Source organism: Rissa tridactyla, chromosome 14, assembly GCF_028500815.1.
Source record: "Rissa tridactyla isolate bRisTri1 chromosome 14, bRisTri1.patW.cur.20221130, whole genome shotgun sequence".
Lineage (NCBI taxonomy): Eukaryota > Metazoa > Chordata > Aves > Charadriiformes > Laridae > Rissa > Rissa tridactyla.
In genome coordinates, this window is record NC_071479.1 from 3,480,138 (window position 1) to 3,498,284 (window position 18,147).

The 18,147-nt window shown below is 51.7% G+C and overlaps 1 protein-coding gene across 5 annotated transcripts in view; it reads left to right on the plus strand.

Annotated features, from left to right (window-relative positions):
- Positions 1-18,147, plus strand: part of NACC2 (NACC family member 2) — a 61,783-nt gene that overhangs the window by 39,053 nt on the left and 4,583 nt on the right. For 3 of the 5 annotated variants that reach the window (XM_054220190.1, XM_054220191.1, XM_054220189.1), the window contains 4 exons: positions 3,016-3,948; positions 13,173-13,340; positions 16,292-16,397; positions 16,686-16,783. In XM_054220190.1, coding sequence (XP_054076165.1) covers positions 3,078-3,948; positions 13,173-13,340; positions 16,292-16,397; positions 16,686-16,783 — 1,243 coding nt within the window. In that variant the 5' untranslated portion in view covers positions 3,016-3,077. Of the gene's footprint in view, positions 1-2,030; positions 2,136-3,015; positions 3,949-13,172; positions 13,341-16,291; positions 16,398-16,685; positions 16,784-18,147 lie in introns of those variants that run through there. The other 2 variants (XM_054220192.1, XM_054220193.1) reach the window with 2 other exon arrangements.

The following is an 18,147-nucleotide window of genomic DNA, read 5'->3' on the forward strand; positions in this document are numbered from 1 at the left end:
TTGAGGGGATGCAGGGAGACGCTGGTGGGATGCAGGGAGATGCAGGGGGGGCGGCTCGGGGGATGTTGAGGGGATGCAGGGAGATGCTGGCAGGATGCAGGGGGTTGCTGGGGCAGGGGGAATGCTGGGGTGATGTTGGGGGGGGCAGGGAGATGCTGGTGGGATGCAGGGTGGATACTGAGGCAGGCGGGATGTTGAGGGGATACAGGGGGATGCTGGCGGGATGCAGGGGGGATGCTGAGGCAGGTGGTATGTTGGGGGGACACGGGGGGATACAGGGGGATGCAGGGAGGATGCAGAGGGAATGCTGAGGCAGGCGGGATGTTGGGGGGATGCAGGGGGATGCAGAGGGAGTGCAGAGGCAGGTGGTATGTTGGGGGGACACGGGGGATACAGGGGGATGCAAGGAGGATGCAGAGGGGATGCTGAGGCAGGCAGGATGTTGGGGGGACGCGGGGGGATGCAGGGAGGATGCAGAGGGAATGCTGAGGCAGGTGGGATGTTGGGGGGATGCAGAGGGAATGCAGAGGCATATAGGATGCTGGGGGGATGCGGGGGGATACAGGGGATGCTGAGGCAGGCGGGATGTTGGGGGGATGCAGGGGGATGCAGGGGGAATGCGGAGGCCCGCGGGATGTTGGGGGGATGCGGTGGGATACAGGGGGATGCGGAGGCAGGCGGGATGTTGGGGGGATGCGGGGGGATACAGGGGGATGCGGAGGCAGGCGGGATGTTGGGGGGATGCGGGGGGATACAGGGGGATGCGGAGGCAGGCGGGATGTTGGGGGGATGCAGAGGGAATGCGGAAGCAGGCGGGATGTTGGGGGGATGCGGGGGGATACAGGGGGATGCCGAGGCAGGCGGGATGTTGGGGGGATGCGGGGGGATACAGGGGGATGCGGAGGCAGGCGGGATGTTGAGGGGACACGGGGGGTTGGTGGGGGATGCTCTCCACGCCTTCCTCCGGCCGCAGGAGTTAACCCGCAGCAGTGCCAGCTCTGCAGACTGTTTGGAATAGTTTAAATGCTTTGACACTCTGGATGTACTAGATGGCAGGGGAGGCAGTTTACAGCGTAATTCATATGCAAAACTGCACTATAAATTTAAAACCTGTCTCAGTTGCCGTGGCACCACTAAGCATTTCATCAGCATACAGTACAGTATTTCTGCCATCTTTGTTTGCATTGCAGTGACTCATCAAAAGTCTGTCTTGTACCAACACTGAGAGCATTCCTCTGGCACTGATATTTCTCTGTTTTTAAAGCTTCGGTTTGAAACTGGCATTTACTTCAGGTCCCTAATCAAAGGGCTCTATTCATTGCAGAGAGCAGCCTGAATGTTAATCTGCATCCGGCCTATTCATTTAGATGCTGTGCGCTGCCGGGGAGATTTGACTTGGTAAAAGCTTGAGCTCCAGCAGATACAAACCCAGGGTTTGATACTATATATTTATTATTTTTTTTTTTTTCCTTCCCTCCCCTGAGCGATCGTCGTCGCTGGGCACAGCCTGCGGCCGGGCTGTACGGGGGGACGCAGAGCCCCTCGGCCGGCGGCCGCGCTGGGGACGCCGCTGCTGAAGGTAGGTTTGCTTTGCTCCCGGCCAGGCCAGGGGACCGGGAACTTCCTCGCTCGGAAGAATTTTTTTTTAACCATGCAGATACAATTAAATTGGCTCCGAGTGTGTTCCCTTTTCTTCCTGTTACCCCGTGGCCTTGCAGATAGGACTTTTTTTTTTTTTTTTCCCCAGCAGTGGGAACAGAGCAGCTCTTTGTGGGTTATTATTTTCTTTTCAGAAGGTTTTTTTTTTTAATCTTTCTCAGATAAACTTCTTTTTTTTTTTTTTCCCTTTTTTAAAAATATTGTTCTTACGAGCTTTCAGTACTAGTTAACCGTCGTTTTTCTTCAGTAGCATTGAAGGCAAATAGGATTTTACATCTTCTGGACTCTTGCGTGGAGCTTGAGGGGGATGAGGGGGGGGAAATTTGGGCTCCGGCTGCTGTCGGTGAATCCGCAGTGATTTGCTTCGCTGGAGTTCCCGTTCCCTGGGCTGCGCTGACGCTCCCTGCTCGGGGCTGGTGTCCCAGCTGCCTTCCCACGCCGGTCGGGGAAAGGAGGAATTGTCCCCGTGGCCCAAGGTACAGCTGCTCGGACAGAGCGGCACCGCTGGGACGCGAAGCCGGAGGCGTCACATCCAGCCCGTTCGGCGTGAGGTTGCTCAGAGGGTCCCCGGTGCCGCTCAGACCCCCGGGATCCCCGGGCTGGGGCGATGGAGCTGGGGGGGACGGAGGGGCTGGGCTGGGGCTCCCCCTGCCCCGCTTGGAATTTAGGGGAGAAAAATACGAAGACAACTTGGTAGGCGGCTGGCTGCGGCGCGTCGGTTTGTTTTATTGGGGCTCAAATATCTGGCTTAATTTGGAGCTAAGCCTCGTTTTGTTGGAGGATCAATCTGTTGAGAAGGGGTTTAACTGTTGAAACGCTCCCTCTTTCTGGTGCAAATGGGAAGATTGCTTTTCAAAGTGCTTTTTCCTGGGAGCTGTCGCTCCGGCAGAATCCTGTATTTATTTCAGGCAGAATGGCACGTTGTTTTATAAATATCTTTTCTGTAGTTTCGACATAGCTGCTGGTTGTTGTCTTTCTTATATAATGCTACCCGAGGTCTGACTGTCCTACGTTTGCTGTGCTGTTCACTACTCTCCCGTTACCGTTCAGATTTTCCTGCAGAGAGTAAAACCCCCCCCAGGGGAATGGATCAGTGGTGCTTATTTAAACAGACCACAACTTGAAGAAAATACTTGCATTTTTGGGGAATATCCTTTGTCATCCACCGATAGCATTTCCAACACTGTTTGAAAACATTGATAAGTAATTTTTAGGAGTGATTGCTTTTCAGCGTGGGCTCTCGGAGCTTAGCTTTGAGCCTTTGATGTCGGGTGAGGTGGGTTCCTCTGCTTCTGCCTGCTTTGGTGAACTGTCTAAAAACGCTGTGCCTCTCTCCCTGCCTTCTCCGTTTTTCAGATGTGCCCTACTTTGGATATTCCTGCATTGAATGTCTGAGGAGCTCCAGCCGATCCTGAGCCATGTCGCAGATGTTGCACATAGAGATTCCCAACTTTGGGAACACCGTTCTGGGCTGCCTGAACGAGCAGCGGCTGCTGGGGCTGTACTGCGATGTCTCCATCGTGGTGAAGGGCCAAGCCTTCAAGGCGCACCGGGCGGTCCTGGCCGCCAGCAGCCTCTACTTCCGAGACTTGTTCAGTGGGAACAGCAAAAACGCCTTTGAGCTGCCGGGTACTGTCCCCCCGGCTTGCTTCCAGCAGATCCTCTCCTTCTGCTACACCGGGAAGCTGACCATGGCGGCGAGCGAGCAGCTGGTGGTGATGTACACGGCGGGCTTCCTCCAGATCCAGCACATCGTGGAGAAAGGGACGGACTTGATGTTCAAGGTCAGCTCGCCCCATTGTGACTCTCAGACCACCATGATCGAAGACCCCAGCTCGGAGCCACAGAGCCCTTGCAACCAGCTGCAGTCGGCCTCGGCGCCCTACGTCATGTCCCCCTCCATGCCCATCCCGCTCCTCACGCGCGTCAAACACGAGAACCTGGAGCTGCAGGCAGCTGCCCTGCCCGGCCTGCCCGGCAAGCGGCCCCTTGAGCCCGGCGCCCGGGAGGGGGCGGGTGGTGGTGGCCCCAACGCCGGTCCCCTGAAGCTCTCCCGTGTCTCCTACTACGGGATGCCCAACCTGGCCACCCTCATCCCCAACGTCCAGCAGGTCCAGTACTCGCAGGGGGAGCGGACGAGCCCTGGTGCCAGCAGCATTCCCACCACCGACAGCCCCACCTCCTACCACAATGAGGAGGACGAGGAGGATGACGAGGCATACGACACCATGGTGGAGGAGCAGTACGGGCAGATGTACATCAAGTCTTCGGGAGGCTACTCTGGTAATGGTCGGTCTCTCTCCTTGGGTTTTCTGCTCTCCTTGAGCAGTTGCTTGGTCCTTCTCCAACCAGCATGGGTAGTTTGGGGTTTGTTCACCAGGTTTTTGTCTTCAGGGGCATCATTTGTTTATTTCTGTAGCGCGGTGCATGTGGTGGGCTCGTGCTGGTGTGTGGGTATGGCATGGGCAGGTCCCCCCCTGCCATTGCTCCTGGGCTGTGTCCCCAGCTGAGAGGCTCTTCAGGTAAGAGAAGCTGCGTCGTCTGCCACAGTTGGCTCGGCCCCTTGCGTTTTGGCTGAGGCTCTCGACAAGCGGCCTGGTGGTGACGTGAGCCATGCGCTGGTGACACTGTCCTGTGGCAATGGCTGAGCTTACCTGCTGTGGGTCATCCGAGAAGGATGGTCATCCATGGGAAGGGAAGCGTCAGCCCTTGCTGGCCTGGCAGGGCTTAGGTGGTCGGTCTGGGAGTTAGTCTTCAGCGAGGAGCAAGGCACGGTCCCTCTGTCCTGGCCTTTTAGAGTAAAATTTTTTTAAAAAGTGATGAACAAATGACATTTGGAGGAAGGGAGAAAAACATCAAATGAATGATTTTCACAAATGTTAATTAGGAATATCTGCAAAAAGAAGAAAAGATGGGCTTTTATGCCCACTGCCTGAAAGTGACCCCCCCTTTCCCTTGCCAGCCTTGCCCAGTGCATCGCTGTCACAAAGGGAAGAGCAATTTGGGGGCCTCTTGATGACATTTTATTTCTCTATTAGGTGGGTCCCTGGGCATGCCTACAGAGAGGAGGTGGCTTCACTTTGCTGGTGTTCGGCCGGAGCTGCCAGCTCAGCCCCGAGGCGGGTGTGGGGGCACAAGGCCCCTTCCCTGTCGCTTCCCGCACAGGAGAGGACGTCCTCGGGTGTGCACGCCCCGGCACCCTGCAGCAGCAGGGGAAGGGTTCGGAGCCAGGGGCTCAGGACCGGAGGGGGAGATGCCCGGCTGTGTCACTGGTGTCCCTGCATCCCGTGTGGATGAAGCTCGCAGCATCCCACGCGGAGGCTTGGCCTCGGCGCGGTGGCCTCCCCGTCGGAGCTGCCGGTGTTTGTGGTGGCAGCTTTGATCCGCGGGCGCTCCCCAGGGAGGGACATCTTCCCGCCGGCTCTGGCAGCGCGGAGCATCCTCTCGCCCGGAGCTGCTGCTTTCCCGCTACGGTTCTGCGCTGAAATTGCTGGACTAATTTTGCAAATATTTAACTCTCGTTTGTTGGAGAGCTGGCGTGTTTTCCTTAAAGCCGTTTGATTTTGTTCTTAAGTAAGGGAGAAGTTTTGACAAATAACGGCCTTTCCTGTTAACCTAAAGCCAGGCTTTCCCTTGTGCTGAGAACTGGCTCATCCCCATCCTGTCCCAAAGGGCAGGAGCCCAGCGTCCCCTTGGCATCTCCCCCTGCCAGATAGCAAGCAGATAGATAAGCAATATTTTCCAAGCAATTTTACCAAGCCATGTGCAAAAGGGGGAAAGCATACCGATAGCAGTGATGCTTTTTTAATATTTGCTGAGAAAAGTGGACAAGCCAGTTGGAGAAAATGAGCCTCAAAAGCCGGTCTGCTCTCTCTGCTGTCCTTCAAGTCCCAGCGGTTGGTACCGGCTGGGCGAGGAGGAGCGGGATGAAGGGATGGGGACGGGGTTGGGGTCTCCCCCATGGCCACCCACCCAGCAGGAGCGGGGCCCCGTGCCCCGGCTGCTGTCAGTGTCAGACTGAACAGAAATCGGGCTGTTTTCCCTCACGCTGGTTTTGTTTTTATTTTGCTTTGCGCTTCCCCGCTGTAGAGCTCGCGGTGAGTAATGTGGGTTTGCCGGGGCTCACAGCAGCGTTCCTCGGAGCAATGGGATTATACCCTTGGACACGGTGTTTTCCTTTGCCGGTTCTTGCAGTAACAGAACCAAATAAATTCAGCAGGCGAGGGCAGGACCGGCCCTGGGACGGAGCAGGCTGTACCTAATTCCTGCCATACGGGAGCCATCCCAGTTGGAAAAGGGAAAACACAAGCAGCTTTCTTGGGTGTCGCCGGAGATGCTGCAGCCGTCCAGCCCTTGCGTCGGAGCTGGGTCATCCCACAGCAAAGTTTTCCTACTTGGTTTCTGTAGGGGGAAGACTTGAACCACGCCGTGATGCCGAGGCAGGGGCCGTGCGGGGAGGAGGCAGGTTGGGAGCCTGGCGCTGCCCGGCCCCGCTGTCAGGCTCTTAATATACCACATTTCTGCTAAAATATCTCTTCCGCACCAGCACGTTCCAAGGGAGTTTCCTGTTTTAAATAAGCCAGCTATAGTATCAGGCTTCCTGGAAAAGAGGGCACAGAAAAAAAAAAAAAAAAAGATTAAAAAAAAATAAAACCTAAGCTCTTCCATTATGGTTTGGACTTGTACAGCTAACTGCGTTTTAATTACTCGGGATAAACTGTACCCTCAAAAGGTGCAGAATAATAAAACCATAAGATGGAAGAGAGAAGGCAGCTAATCCTGCTCCTGGCATGTCGATTCCCACAGCCTTACAAAGGCCTGGGGGAGGGGGCAGCCCTTTAAAATTGTGATTGCCAAGGTTTCCAAGAGCCCCGCTTGTAAAAACAAAAACAAAGCCAAAGAAGAGCACAGCAGATGAAGCCCTGAATTTCAGAGAGGTTTGGTCTTTTTTTTTCTTCCTCCTTTTTTTTCTGCTTTTTCCTTCCCCAGCTGAAGCGTTGACTGAGCTAATGCCAGCGAGTGCGTGGTGGGACGCTGGTAGCTGATGCTCTTCACTTGCCTTGAGCATCACTCGCCTTGAGCATCACCCACCGCTCGTGGGGCAGGGAAGGGCGCTCGGTAGGACCCCCTGAGCAAGGGTGGCACGAAGCCTCTTCTTGCCCCAGGGCTGGGGTTTTTTTTAATTTGTTTTTGTTCACCCCTTTTTATGGTCAGAATCGTGCTGAAACTCCAAAGCTGAGATCAGAGAAACACCTCCAAAGCTGGGATCGGAGACACAAGGAGCACATCATCCCCTTGGCCAAGGGTTTGATGGTGGTAGAGGGAGCAAGGAGAAGGTCTTATTAAATGATGTGCCTCCTGCAATGGTGGCAGTGGTGTGATGGACCAGGACAAGCGCTGGACCTGCAAAGGGAGCAGCAGATAAAGGACAAGCCCTGTCTTGAACACGAGCTGATGGGAGGGTTAGGTTTAGGCATCAGCAGACAGGGCAGCAGCCTGCAGAGGGATGGAGGAGAAGGTGCATCAGCTCCCACCAGCCTCTGGCCGCGTTCGGTGGCCACGGTGTCACCGCCGCCATCCCCCGCGCCCGCCTGCTGCTGTGGCAGGCTGGGAGCACCGCGGTAAAATGGCTCCTTCTTCTGTAACTAGGTCTGGTTGTGGAGAACATGTGGGCCTTGAGGACATGAGTGAGACTGAATGAGGTTTCTAGCATCTGATCTGAGGAATGCACAACTCCAGAAAATATTAAACAAAAGCAAAGTATTTTTATCCTTGTTAATTACAGCGTCGTGGGCCTGATCTGAAGTGGGTTTCAGCAGGACTTGCAGATGCTCGGCGTTCTTCTGCGCTGAACCGCGTTCTTGTCAGTCAGCTTGCTGCTTAGCAGACGCAGTTAATTTAATTTTGACAGGCGCAAGTGAAGTTGCGCGAGGGTCCGTCCTCCTCCCCTGCTCCTGCAAGATTTCTCCTCTCCTCCCTGTTTGCAGGGAAGAGGAGGAATCTTTATGCAGCAAATGGCTGGAATGTAAAGGCTGGACTTGAAAGTTATGAAATCCCGAACTGACAAGAGCACGCTTCATTAAAAATTCATCTAAAATGGCCATTATAGAATAGTTGTGGTAATTAGCTGAGAGAATAGTTTTCTCTCCTGGCCTCTTGATTCCTGACAGTAAGGAAAGAGGGCAGGGAACAACCCAGAATCCGTAATGAGCGGCTCCGGCGCTGCATCCCGACCCGAGCCCGGGAACGCCGTGCCACGCTGCAGCGATGTAAATCACGGCTCGCGACGCCCGACAAGCGCAGCCATAATAACGCAGCTGGTTCTAACTGCGGGAACGGGGGGATCCCATCCTGGGAGGACCAGAGCCGTGCGGCGGCTGCTCTGACACCGTGCTGCACAGGGGGGATGCTTGCCAGCAGAGAGCCGGTGGGGTTTTTTTAGGAAATAAAGGAGTTTCTTCACCAGAGCACTTTTCCTTTGGCTTTTTGCTGAGGGTTGCGAAGAACCCCGATGCCCCCGGGGAGCCGGCGTCGCCCAGCCCGGCGCAGGGACCGGTGGTACCGGAGGAAGGCAGAGCCCCACGCCAGGGGCGAGCAGCCTCTGGCCTTTTTTGGCGTTAAACTTCCAGTCCCGGTTTCCTCACCGTAAAACACAGATGTTTAATTTTAGGCTGGCAGATGTTTCACTCCTGGCTGAGATCTGAAGCGAAGGCAAGATAGGGGTATTTATAAACCAGTAATATTTTTCCTATACTAATTCCAGATTACCTCCCTGTATAAATAGGTCACAAATCAAATCTCTGCATTCCAGTACGTTGTTATAAATGTACTATTTGTACAACGTAAACTATCCCGGCTGGGACTATATCATATATCTGTCCCGCGGTGCGTGCATGTGTCCTCTGTGGTCCAGGTTTATGTCGTCAGGCAGATGCTGGCGATGCCGGGGCTGCGGCAGGGATGCTATTTTTGGGGTAGTCCCACTGCCAGTGGAAAATAGGCTAATGGGATAAAAATGTTTGTAAAATGTTGCTGTTTAAATGAAACTTCTTGCCTTGCAGAGAACAGGGGAGAATTATCCATGTGTTTGCATACGCGGTGACTGGTGGTGGAGCCGGTGGAGGTGGTTTTGTAGCCTTTGCAGTGGACCTGGGCTCCTGAGTTGTGGTTCCACATTGGGGCTCTGTAAAGGTTAATGTCTGGGTGAGGGTCCATCACTCTGATCTTTCTGTATCTCAGAATCCCATTCCTAAAAGAGAAATAGTTTTTTCTTACCCACGGGAGTATGTTGAAGTTTATATGCAGTAAATGGTGAAGAGGAGCACTGGTGGGAATTGGGGGTTCATGAATAATTTTGAAATCCTGGAGTTTGGCTTGTCAGGAACTAAGGAAATAAGTGAAAAGTGGCACCAAGTATACGGGCAGCAATTCCCAGCGCTGCCAGAGCCCGGGCACTCACCCGAGCAGCTTGGTGCCCATCATGGATGAGGGTCAGCAGGAGCTGGGTGGGCTCAGCATCTCTGGTCCCAGGCACCTCAGGCGGGATGTGCAACCGTCCTGGCATGACCAAAACCATCGTGGGCTCAGCAAGAAGGTGGTGTAATGGACCTCTGAGCCGCATGGTAGGTTTTAGGGACAAGGAGGACACGTGCCCCCAGCGTCACGCAAAGCCTGGAGCCGTGGAGCACCGGTAATTCCCGTGACTCCAGCTTTCACAAAATCACAGAATCTCTCTTTCCTCCGAGCACAGACCGGTGAGTTGGTTTGAGGTTGCTTCTTCAGCCAGGAAAAACAGGATATTTCCCATTCTGGACCACTTGTTGCTATCCATAGAAGTTTGAGGTGAAAGCATATATCTGGATAAATAAAACATACCAGCGTCTGGCTGGCAGCTCTCATTGCTCCCTCTGTAATGATTTCCTGCCCCTCTCCGCTAGCTGGTAGGCTCCTTTCTTGGTCGAGAACAAAACTGTATTAAACAATACTTCACATTGTTTGGCCTTTCATTCAAGGGGAAGGAGCCGCTGCCCTCTGAAGATACAAATTAATTAGAAGCGAATACTATCCTGTTCTTCAGAGCATAAAGGCCAAACAGACGGGCTTTCTTTGAGAACATGGGACCAAAGTGTCTCTTGTATCCTGCTTCTTTACATAACCGATTGCTATCTGCTGAATTGAGGTGGCACTGAAAGGCCTAAATCTTCAGTCGTTTTTGTTTAGTATCGTTGAATTTGTGCTAATGCTTCAATGGAAACAAAGTCCAAAAAATGATTCATGCCCATGTTTAATAAGAGATTTATAGACAGCGAGCCAGCAGGACAGATGTAACCAAAATAGAGGAGTGGGTTGATTTACACTTGGGCTTTTTAGCCCAAATTTTAGCCTGTTTTATGAAGCGTTTGATTCCACGGGAAGAAACGTAAACTTCTCGATGGCTCCATGTGTAGAAAATGAAATGTTTTCAAAAGCAAAGAATTTCTTCAAGGCAGGATTGTCACCAACCAGCGTGGCAGCGTTGTCTTCCTGAAAAGCTGCTTTGCTTTCAGGAAATAGGTCTGACACAAAATCCTTCAAAATTTCTCCAGGAAGGTGGCGTAGAACACGGGGCTTGTGCTGATCTTCCTCTTCCCTGCCTCATTATTGCTACCTTGGGATCTCTTTGGCCCAAAAATTGTTTTTTACTGAATGTTTGCCTATGGAAAGTGGTAGAGCAGGTAGATTTGTCCTTGTCTGCTGTAGCTGTTGGCCACTTGGGTGTTGGAGGTGTTTAATTTCTTCAATGACAGTGGCCTTGCTGAAGAAGCGGGCAGGAGGAGGGCACGGCTGGTGGCCCTTCCAGGCTGGCTTCTCTTCTGCTCCCAATACAGCAATGCCGCGTCATGAGCTGCGAGGACCTTCTCCTGCTCTGAACCTCATTGAGGTTATTGACTGCAACTGCTTTCCCTGGAGACCCACAGCCTTTATATCGCTTAAAAAAATAACTGGAGGCTTCTAAGACAGTTTCTGAGAATCCGTACCAGTCTGCCCAGCTTTCCTTCAGCAGCTTAATGTCTGCCCGTTTTTAGGTGGTGACGAATATCGTGGGTGCTTTTGACCTCAGTCATTAGTTAAAAGTAAAAATGAAATATTAAAAATGCAGTTTTACACAGCCTGGGTGGCGTGTTGTGCTTGCGAGGGCTTGCGATGGTTTTCCTGCTCCTGGCGGGCAGCTGAAGCGGTGGCTCCATGGAGAGCCCGGCGCTGCCAAGCTGCCTGCAATTAGCAGGAGCCCCATGCACAGGCACGGCCTTGTCCTCACCTGTCCTGTCACCTGAAAGTTCAGGGACGTGCGTTTGGCACAAAAAACTCATGCTAAATTCTGTTTTACCCCTAATAGCATCATGCACCTGCCTTTCACTGCCGCTATTGAAGACCGTAGGGTAGAGCAGGACAGGAGAGGACATCCCAGTCTGGTTGCTGGGGTTTACCAGCAGAACGACAGCTCATACGTGGTGTATATAATTTTATCTTTTGGTTCAGCCTGTGTGTGACGTGCAGGGGACTCCAGGTGCGAGCTGACGGTGGTGTCCCCCATTCCTGCTTCTTCCTCTCCCCTGGAGATTTGCATTTACTTTGCGGTGGCCCCTGTGCTGTAGCCTGTCTCGGTGAGCATTGCCAGGGCCAGAAAGCCTGGGAAGAACAGCAGAGCGGGTCCTCCCTGGGTGGTGGGTCCCCCATACCTAATGCTCATCTACCTTTGATTTGTTTAAGCTGGAGAAAATCCTAGTATTTAATTGGATGTACTGTGCTTATCGCTCTTTGAGAGCATCAGCAGTACAGCAGGTCTTTGAGATGCTTCCTCTGTGTAAGCAGATGACTCCCATCTCCAAGGAGAAGGTGTTTGGATGCTTGGGAGCGCGATTAAACAGGGAAATATTTCAGTTGGTGAAATTTCTGCGTGTCAATGGGACTGCACATCAGGATGACAAAGCCCTGCCGCTTTGCACGGATAACCGCGCCATGCTGGCAAGAGAAGTTAGTTTTAAAACATCATGTGAATTGTTCTGCTGCTGTTTGGTCCTTAATCGGTGAAGGAAACGCTGCCCTGCTGCGGTGCGGCTCCGCGAGCAAGGGGCATCCTCCTGGTATCCCGACTTTGTAGGGAAGGAGGGAGCGATGGGGTGGGGATGCTTCCAGCCCCGTGCCTGCGATAGGATGCCATGGCACCGCCGCGGGGCATGTCCTAGTTAGAACACTGCTCCCATTGTGCCGGAGCCGTCGCCCTGCGGTTACTGCAGCAACAAGTCTGCAAAACTTGTTATTTTATCTTGAGAGTGGAAAAGTGTCCCCCAAGAACACCCAAATAATTGCAGGAAAAGACACCTCTCCGGTATGAGACATTTTGGGTTCAGAAACACTAATTGCTGGGATTTTTTCCTTCGCTCTGTGTTCGCAGATGTTGAAGCACAGAGAAGGGTTTGATATTATGCGTGGCACTTGCCACGTTAGACAGTTTTGGGGAAAGAGAAGGATCATTGTAGAGCTGGGCTGCAAGTCAGGATTTTTAACTGCTCCCACTGCGTCCCAGTGCAGCTGGAGTTGATGTACACCCGTGTCAGCCCTCTTTTGCTGTCAAAAATTGCAATTTTAGGCAAACCTGTGGACTTGCACTGTAAATGTGCTTTAGAAGGCAAATTGTCTGTCTGCCCACAAGACCCTGCGCGGTGCTGGTACAGCTCAGAACTTCCAGCTGTTCAATGTTAATGGTGGCTGGTGGGCAGTGGTGGGCGCCGGGGATGGAACGTCGGGGCAAGTCACAGCTGCGTCCTGGCAAAACCCAGTAATTTGGTTTTGAAGCCACAGCTTAATAACATTTTTTGGCTTGCTGGTTGGGGTCTCTCTTGTTATTGAGAGGAAACATTAGCCCGCAAAAGGCAGAGTAAGAGAAGGTGAGTTGGAGCTCGTGGGAGGTGGCTGCTGGGTGCCGTCCTCGGGGGAGGCTACGGTGGCCTTTCTTGGTGCAGGGGGTATCTGCGGGGTCTGACTTTTAACTTCTGCAGGAAAAAAACATCAAGAGACGTAGTTATGGTGCTGATACAGGTATTTATCAAACTTGGGCAATTTATTGCCTGTTTTAGAACCCCCTGGTGAAGGAACCTGCCGTTCTTCTGGGAGTGTTTGGGGAAGCCAGCTCCGTATGCTGCACTTCGAGAATGATGCCAGCTGTGCAGAGTTGCCTGCTTTCATAAATGATTAACTTAGGAAAAGTTAAAGCGTAATTAGATTCCAAGATTCCCTCTTGCAGAATCCAAACGCACATGTGCGATGGCCGTGGTAGATGGTGGGGGAGACCGGGGGATCTTTCCATGCTGTCAGGTGGCATCTGCCCTGCAGCCGAGAGCCCTGGTGAACGGTTTACTTCTGGAGGGAGGAATATTTCCGAGAGCTATGGGAAAAAGTCAAAATCTGACCTTCTGTTAATGTTGCGCCTGCGTAATAAACTGTTTTAATGGTTTTCCCTTTTAATTTTTAAGTTGCTCAAGAGAAGCCAGAGCAGATCCCACTGGAGAACCGCTCCTGTGTCCTCATACGACGGGATCTAGTTGCTCTCCCAGCCAGTCTTATCAGTCAGATCGGATACCGTTGCCACCCAAAACTCTACTCAGAGGGAGATCCTGGAGAAAAACTTGAGCTCGTTGCAGGTAACGAGGGGGTAGATTTCTTTGCCTGGGGATCACTGGCGTTTTCCTCCTGGAAATGGGTTCTTCATCTCGTTTGCACCATTGCTGGAGTGGAGCATCTTGTGTGCCCTTGCTGTGTCTTTCTGGATTATTCATCACCAATCATCTTTTTAAAAGTTCCGAGTTTCCTTTAATTTGCTGATAGAAAAATGTGTCATTAACAGGATTTATTCAATTGAATTAATTTAGCATTTTAATTGAATTCTCCAGCTTGTGTTCTTCCTGATTGGTGTGGGCTGCATCGCAATTGTGTTTTGATTTAGATGCACAGATCTTAAAAAAAAAAACCCCACAAATGAAAAATCCCATTGCATTGTAAGATTTACAGAGCAATGGAGATAAAATTTATGTCACTGAACAAGCTTTGAAAAACCTGTAAAAGTTTTTTTAAAAATTGGGGGTGTTACTAAACCGTGAGATGCTGCAGTAGGAAGGAAGGGAAGGAATCGGTTTGGGTCCTTTCTTCTCTCTTTAGTTTCGGTTTTGGGGGTATTTACAATATCAGGAGAATTCACTGCTCTGTAAAGGACTTATGGCCAACTTGAGGGGCAAGATGCGATGTTGAGATGTGCTTAGATGAAGCGATCATTGCATGACAGCCCGTACCCGCTGCCCAGGCGGGGAGGGTTAATTAATACCTGTAACGCCCTCGGTACAAAAAGGACATGTGGCAGCACAGTCAGTCCAAATTGTCCTTTCTTTCTGGTCATTTATCTCTTGGTGAGTAGCGTGATTTTATTTTCAGTCTGTAGAAGGAATCTGAATTTCAGGGGAAGCCCAGGAAGGTTTCCGTCTGATGGAGGATGGCTCTTTGATGGAAGGCAGAAGTAAAACGCACACGCTGTAGCACAGTGCACAACCACAAGTATTTATTTTGTATCTGGAATATTCATTTTGTGCCCATTTACATTTTATGTGAGACTTCTTAAAAACCATCAAGTGGTGCAGGTTATTTTCACAGTGAGAGCTGCAAATTGGCTCGAGGCAGCTCTGCTTGATTTACATTTTTCAATCTGGAAAAAAAAGTAGATTAATATCTCTAACAGATAGTGGCTGCCTCGGTTATTTTTTATTTATTAAAGTGAAGTTACCCTCGCTAGCGTCTGGCGTTCCCTCTGATGGCTTATCTTTTAAAATACTGCTGATGAAGAAAGCTAATTCCTGTCTCAAACCTGGTGAGACCTCAAGGGGGGCTTGACCAGGGCTTGACGCAGGAGGATCCTGCGGCAGAAGTTTTCCTCAGCTCTCCACTGGGAGTGTTCTCCTTTTGTCTCTGATTTTTCATGCCGTAATGGATTCTGCAAACTTCAGCAGCTCCGAGAGGGTCTTCAACAAGTCTCACAGTCGTCGTAATAAATCTGCTGTGTGTGGAGCATGGCGAGAAGCGGGACCGCTCGGATCTGGAGCGATAATTGCTGTTTCCTGGGGCAGGACCGGTGGCCTGGGCTGCCCACGGTGTCTGGAAGGGTGCGGGCAGCTGCCGTCCCCAGGGAGGGGGTCGGGCTCAGGATGCTGCTGCCCACCGGCAGCTCTGTCTTCATCCGGGAGATCAGGAACAATCATAGAACCATAGAATGGTTTGGGTTGGAAGGGACCTTAAAGCCCACCCAGTGCCACCCCTGCCCTGGGCAGGGACACCTCCCACCAGCCCAGGTTGCTCCAAGCCCCGTCCAACCTGGCCTTGAACCCCTCCAGGGATGGGGCAGCCACAGCTTCTCTGGGCACCCTGGGCCAGGGGCTCACCACCCTCACAGCAAACAATTTCTTCCCCATCTCTCATCTAAATCTCCCCTCTTTCAGTGTAAAACCGTTCCCCCTCACTCCCCTCCCTGCTCCAGAGTCCCTCCCCAGCTTTCCTGGAGCCCCTTTAGGGACTGGAAGTGGCTCCAAGGTCTCCCTGGAGCCTTCTCTTCTCCAGGCTGAACCCCCCCAGCTCTCCCAGCCTGTCCCCACAGCAGAGGGGCTCCAGCCCTCCCAGCATCTGTAGGGTTTCCTGGAAATCCAGGAGGTAATTTTATTTCAGGAATAGATATTTCTCTATCTTGAGAGCAGAGCGTGTTCTGGATCCAGATACAACCCATTTTTTAATCTTAATTAAAAGCAAATACCAAAACCCTCTCGTATAACGGTACTCTTGAAAACCAGGATAACCTTCCCCTGCAAGCCGACGCCGAGGCAGGAGCGGTTGGTTCTGCGAGAGCTCCGTGCAAAGTAAAAGGGTTTGATAAGGAACCTGCGGTAAAGCGCTGCCAAACCCCTGGACGTGTAAAGCCGCTTTGGCGGGGGCTCCTTTTTCTTCCCGAGAACATCCTTAAAGGCAGGGTATCTCAAAGTCAGCAGTTCCTGTGCATTAGAAGGAAAATTCCCTGCTCACCAGCAGTATGAAGAGGTGATGGGCTGGGATTTTTGGAAACAGATGTGTAGTGTGAGCGAGGACCTTTTCTGGGCTAGAGGGTTTTTTTTTTTCCTTTCTTTCTAGTGATATGTTCTGGGATCCTTCCCTTGAGAAAAGAAAGGCCAAATGGATTGGGGTTTTCTTCCTTCAGAAAGAATAAATAATCTGCATTAGAATATAAAGAATATAAAATCACAGAACAAAGCCTTGCAGTCTGTGTCTTTGCAAAAAAGAAAAAATAATAAAAAAAAAATTTAGTCCTTTCATTTGATTTCCATAGACTTCCTTTCTGTAATAACAAAATTGGGAATTATTATTAGCTGGGACTTGCCAAGACCCCAAGGGTCTGCGGTAACAGCCCCTGCTGGGCTTGTCCAAAAATCCTGCCGTCCTTGTTGGGCTTCCAATAGCAGCACGCGAGGAAGACGCTGCCTCCGGCGTGCCCCCAGCGCGGGGCTGGCTCGCAGGCGGCGAGGCCAGGGCGTGATTCTGAGTTCTCCCTCTCCGACCCTTCCAGGCTCGGGGGTGTACATCACCCGGGGACAGCTGATGAATTGCCACCTATGTGCCGGTGTCAAACACAAGGTCCTCCTGAGACGTCTTCTGGCCACCTTCTTTGATCGGTATGTCCGCTTGCTCTCTGTGCTTTCCCAAGGGATTACGTTTATTTTCTGGTGTTTTAACCACGTTAATAGATAATGTGTCACGAGCGCTTCATCCTCTGTGTATGCTGCGCTGATTTCTGGGCTTTTTCTCAATGATGCTTGAACTGAGTACTGGGTTTTCCAATTCTTTGCCTCAAAATCGTGTAACGTGGTGATGCCTCCGTAAGAACCCAGAGGGAAGAGGCCGGGGCAGCGGCTGTCCCCTGGAGCCCCCGATGTAAGGAGCTTCCTTTGCCTCTCTTGCAGGAACACGCTTGCCAACAGCTGCGGAACTGGAATCCGGTCCTCCACCAGCGATCCCAGCAGGAAGCCCCTGGACAGCCGGGTTCTTAATGCAGTCAAATGTAAGGAGAGAGATTTATTGCTGCTCTGTTGGAAGAGCATGCCGAGAGCAAAGCCGAAACCTAAGCAGGGAAGGCCGTCTCTGTTGCGTAATATGGGAACTATATGTGGTGAAATTAGGTTATAGGAAAATTAATTTATTTTTGGTTTGCATCATTTTGGGGGGAGCTAAGGTGAATGTTTGGGGTTTTTTTATTTGTTTGGCAGTATCTTAATATAAGACATCATTGCTACTTGACTGTTTTGCTATATTTTAAAGCACTAATTTCACAGTTAATTATTTTATTGATAGGTGCTCTAAGAAAGAAATCAAAATTATGGTTTTGGCAACATTCAGAGCTTGAAGCCACCGAAATAGCACATCTCTGTGTGCTGGCTTTAATGCCCCCGGGTTTCAGCTGGCACTCGGATTCATCCCAGTGCAGAGCTCTGCCGAATCCCCTGGTTTGCAGGAACAGAGCGTCCAGCCCCATCCGTCTCCTGGTGGTGCCCTCCGCGCATCTCTGGAGGCGCTGGCCCTGCGGTGCCCGGGAGCAGCCGTGCTGTGCCGTGCCCCGGGCATTTGGGGCAGGAAAATGCCCCAAACTTCAGCAGTAAATGGTCCCCCAGGAACCAGGGAATCCACTGGCTGCTTCAGCCCTGGTAGCGTGGGAGGGTCTGCTCCATCTCGCTGGCAGCCTTTCTGTTAGGTCTACAGTCTATTGCCTTGAGTGTATTTTGTAGACTTTTAAAAAAGAAAAAAAAAGTAAAATGGGAGCCCTGTTGCAAGTAACTGCCTTTTTAAAAGACTGCATAAAGCAACAGGAGTTTTTGTTTTTAACGTCTGAAGTCCACACAAAGTTCTGTGTCGTGCCGCGCGGCTCAGCGCGTTGGTCGGTCGGTCGGTCTGTAGAGCCGCTGGGCTCGGTCTCAGAGCTGGGGCTACAACAGGTCCCGCTGTTTAATGCCCCTTCTGCTGTCCCGCAGGTAAGATCCCCTGTGTTTGCAGGGTCACCCAGCACCCAGACTTCACCCCGGTCTGGGACAGGCAGTGCCGCCTGCTCCACTGCACGTGTTTGTGCCCAGCGCCTGGGGTTTATACAAGAAAAGGAGAGTTTTGCTGCTTCCATCACAGCAGTTTAATTACTTGTGGCAGGCACCAGAAAGAAACGGTTAAATATTTGGCTCTTGCAGTCACCCTTGAATACAAGGGACGTGCTGTGGGACAGAAGGTGCCTGCTGGGGAGGGAGGACCTGGGTGGTGTAGGAAACCCTGATGTGCGGCGAAGTCCCTTCACTGTGAGCTTGAATACACAGTGGAAAGCAATGTGTTCTCTTGCCCTCCCTGGATTCTGGACAGTAAATCTTTATGTAAATATTGTTGCGC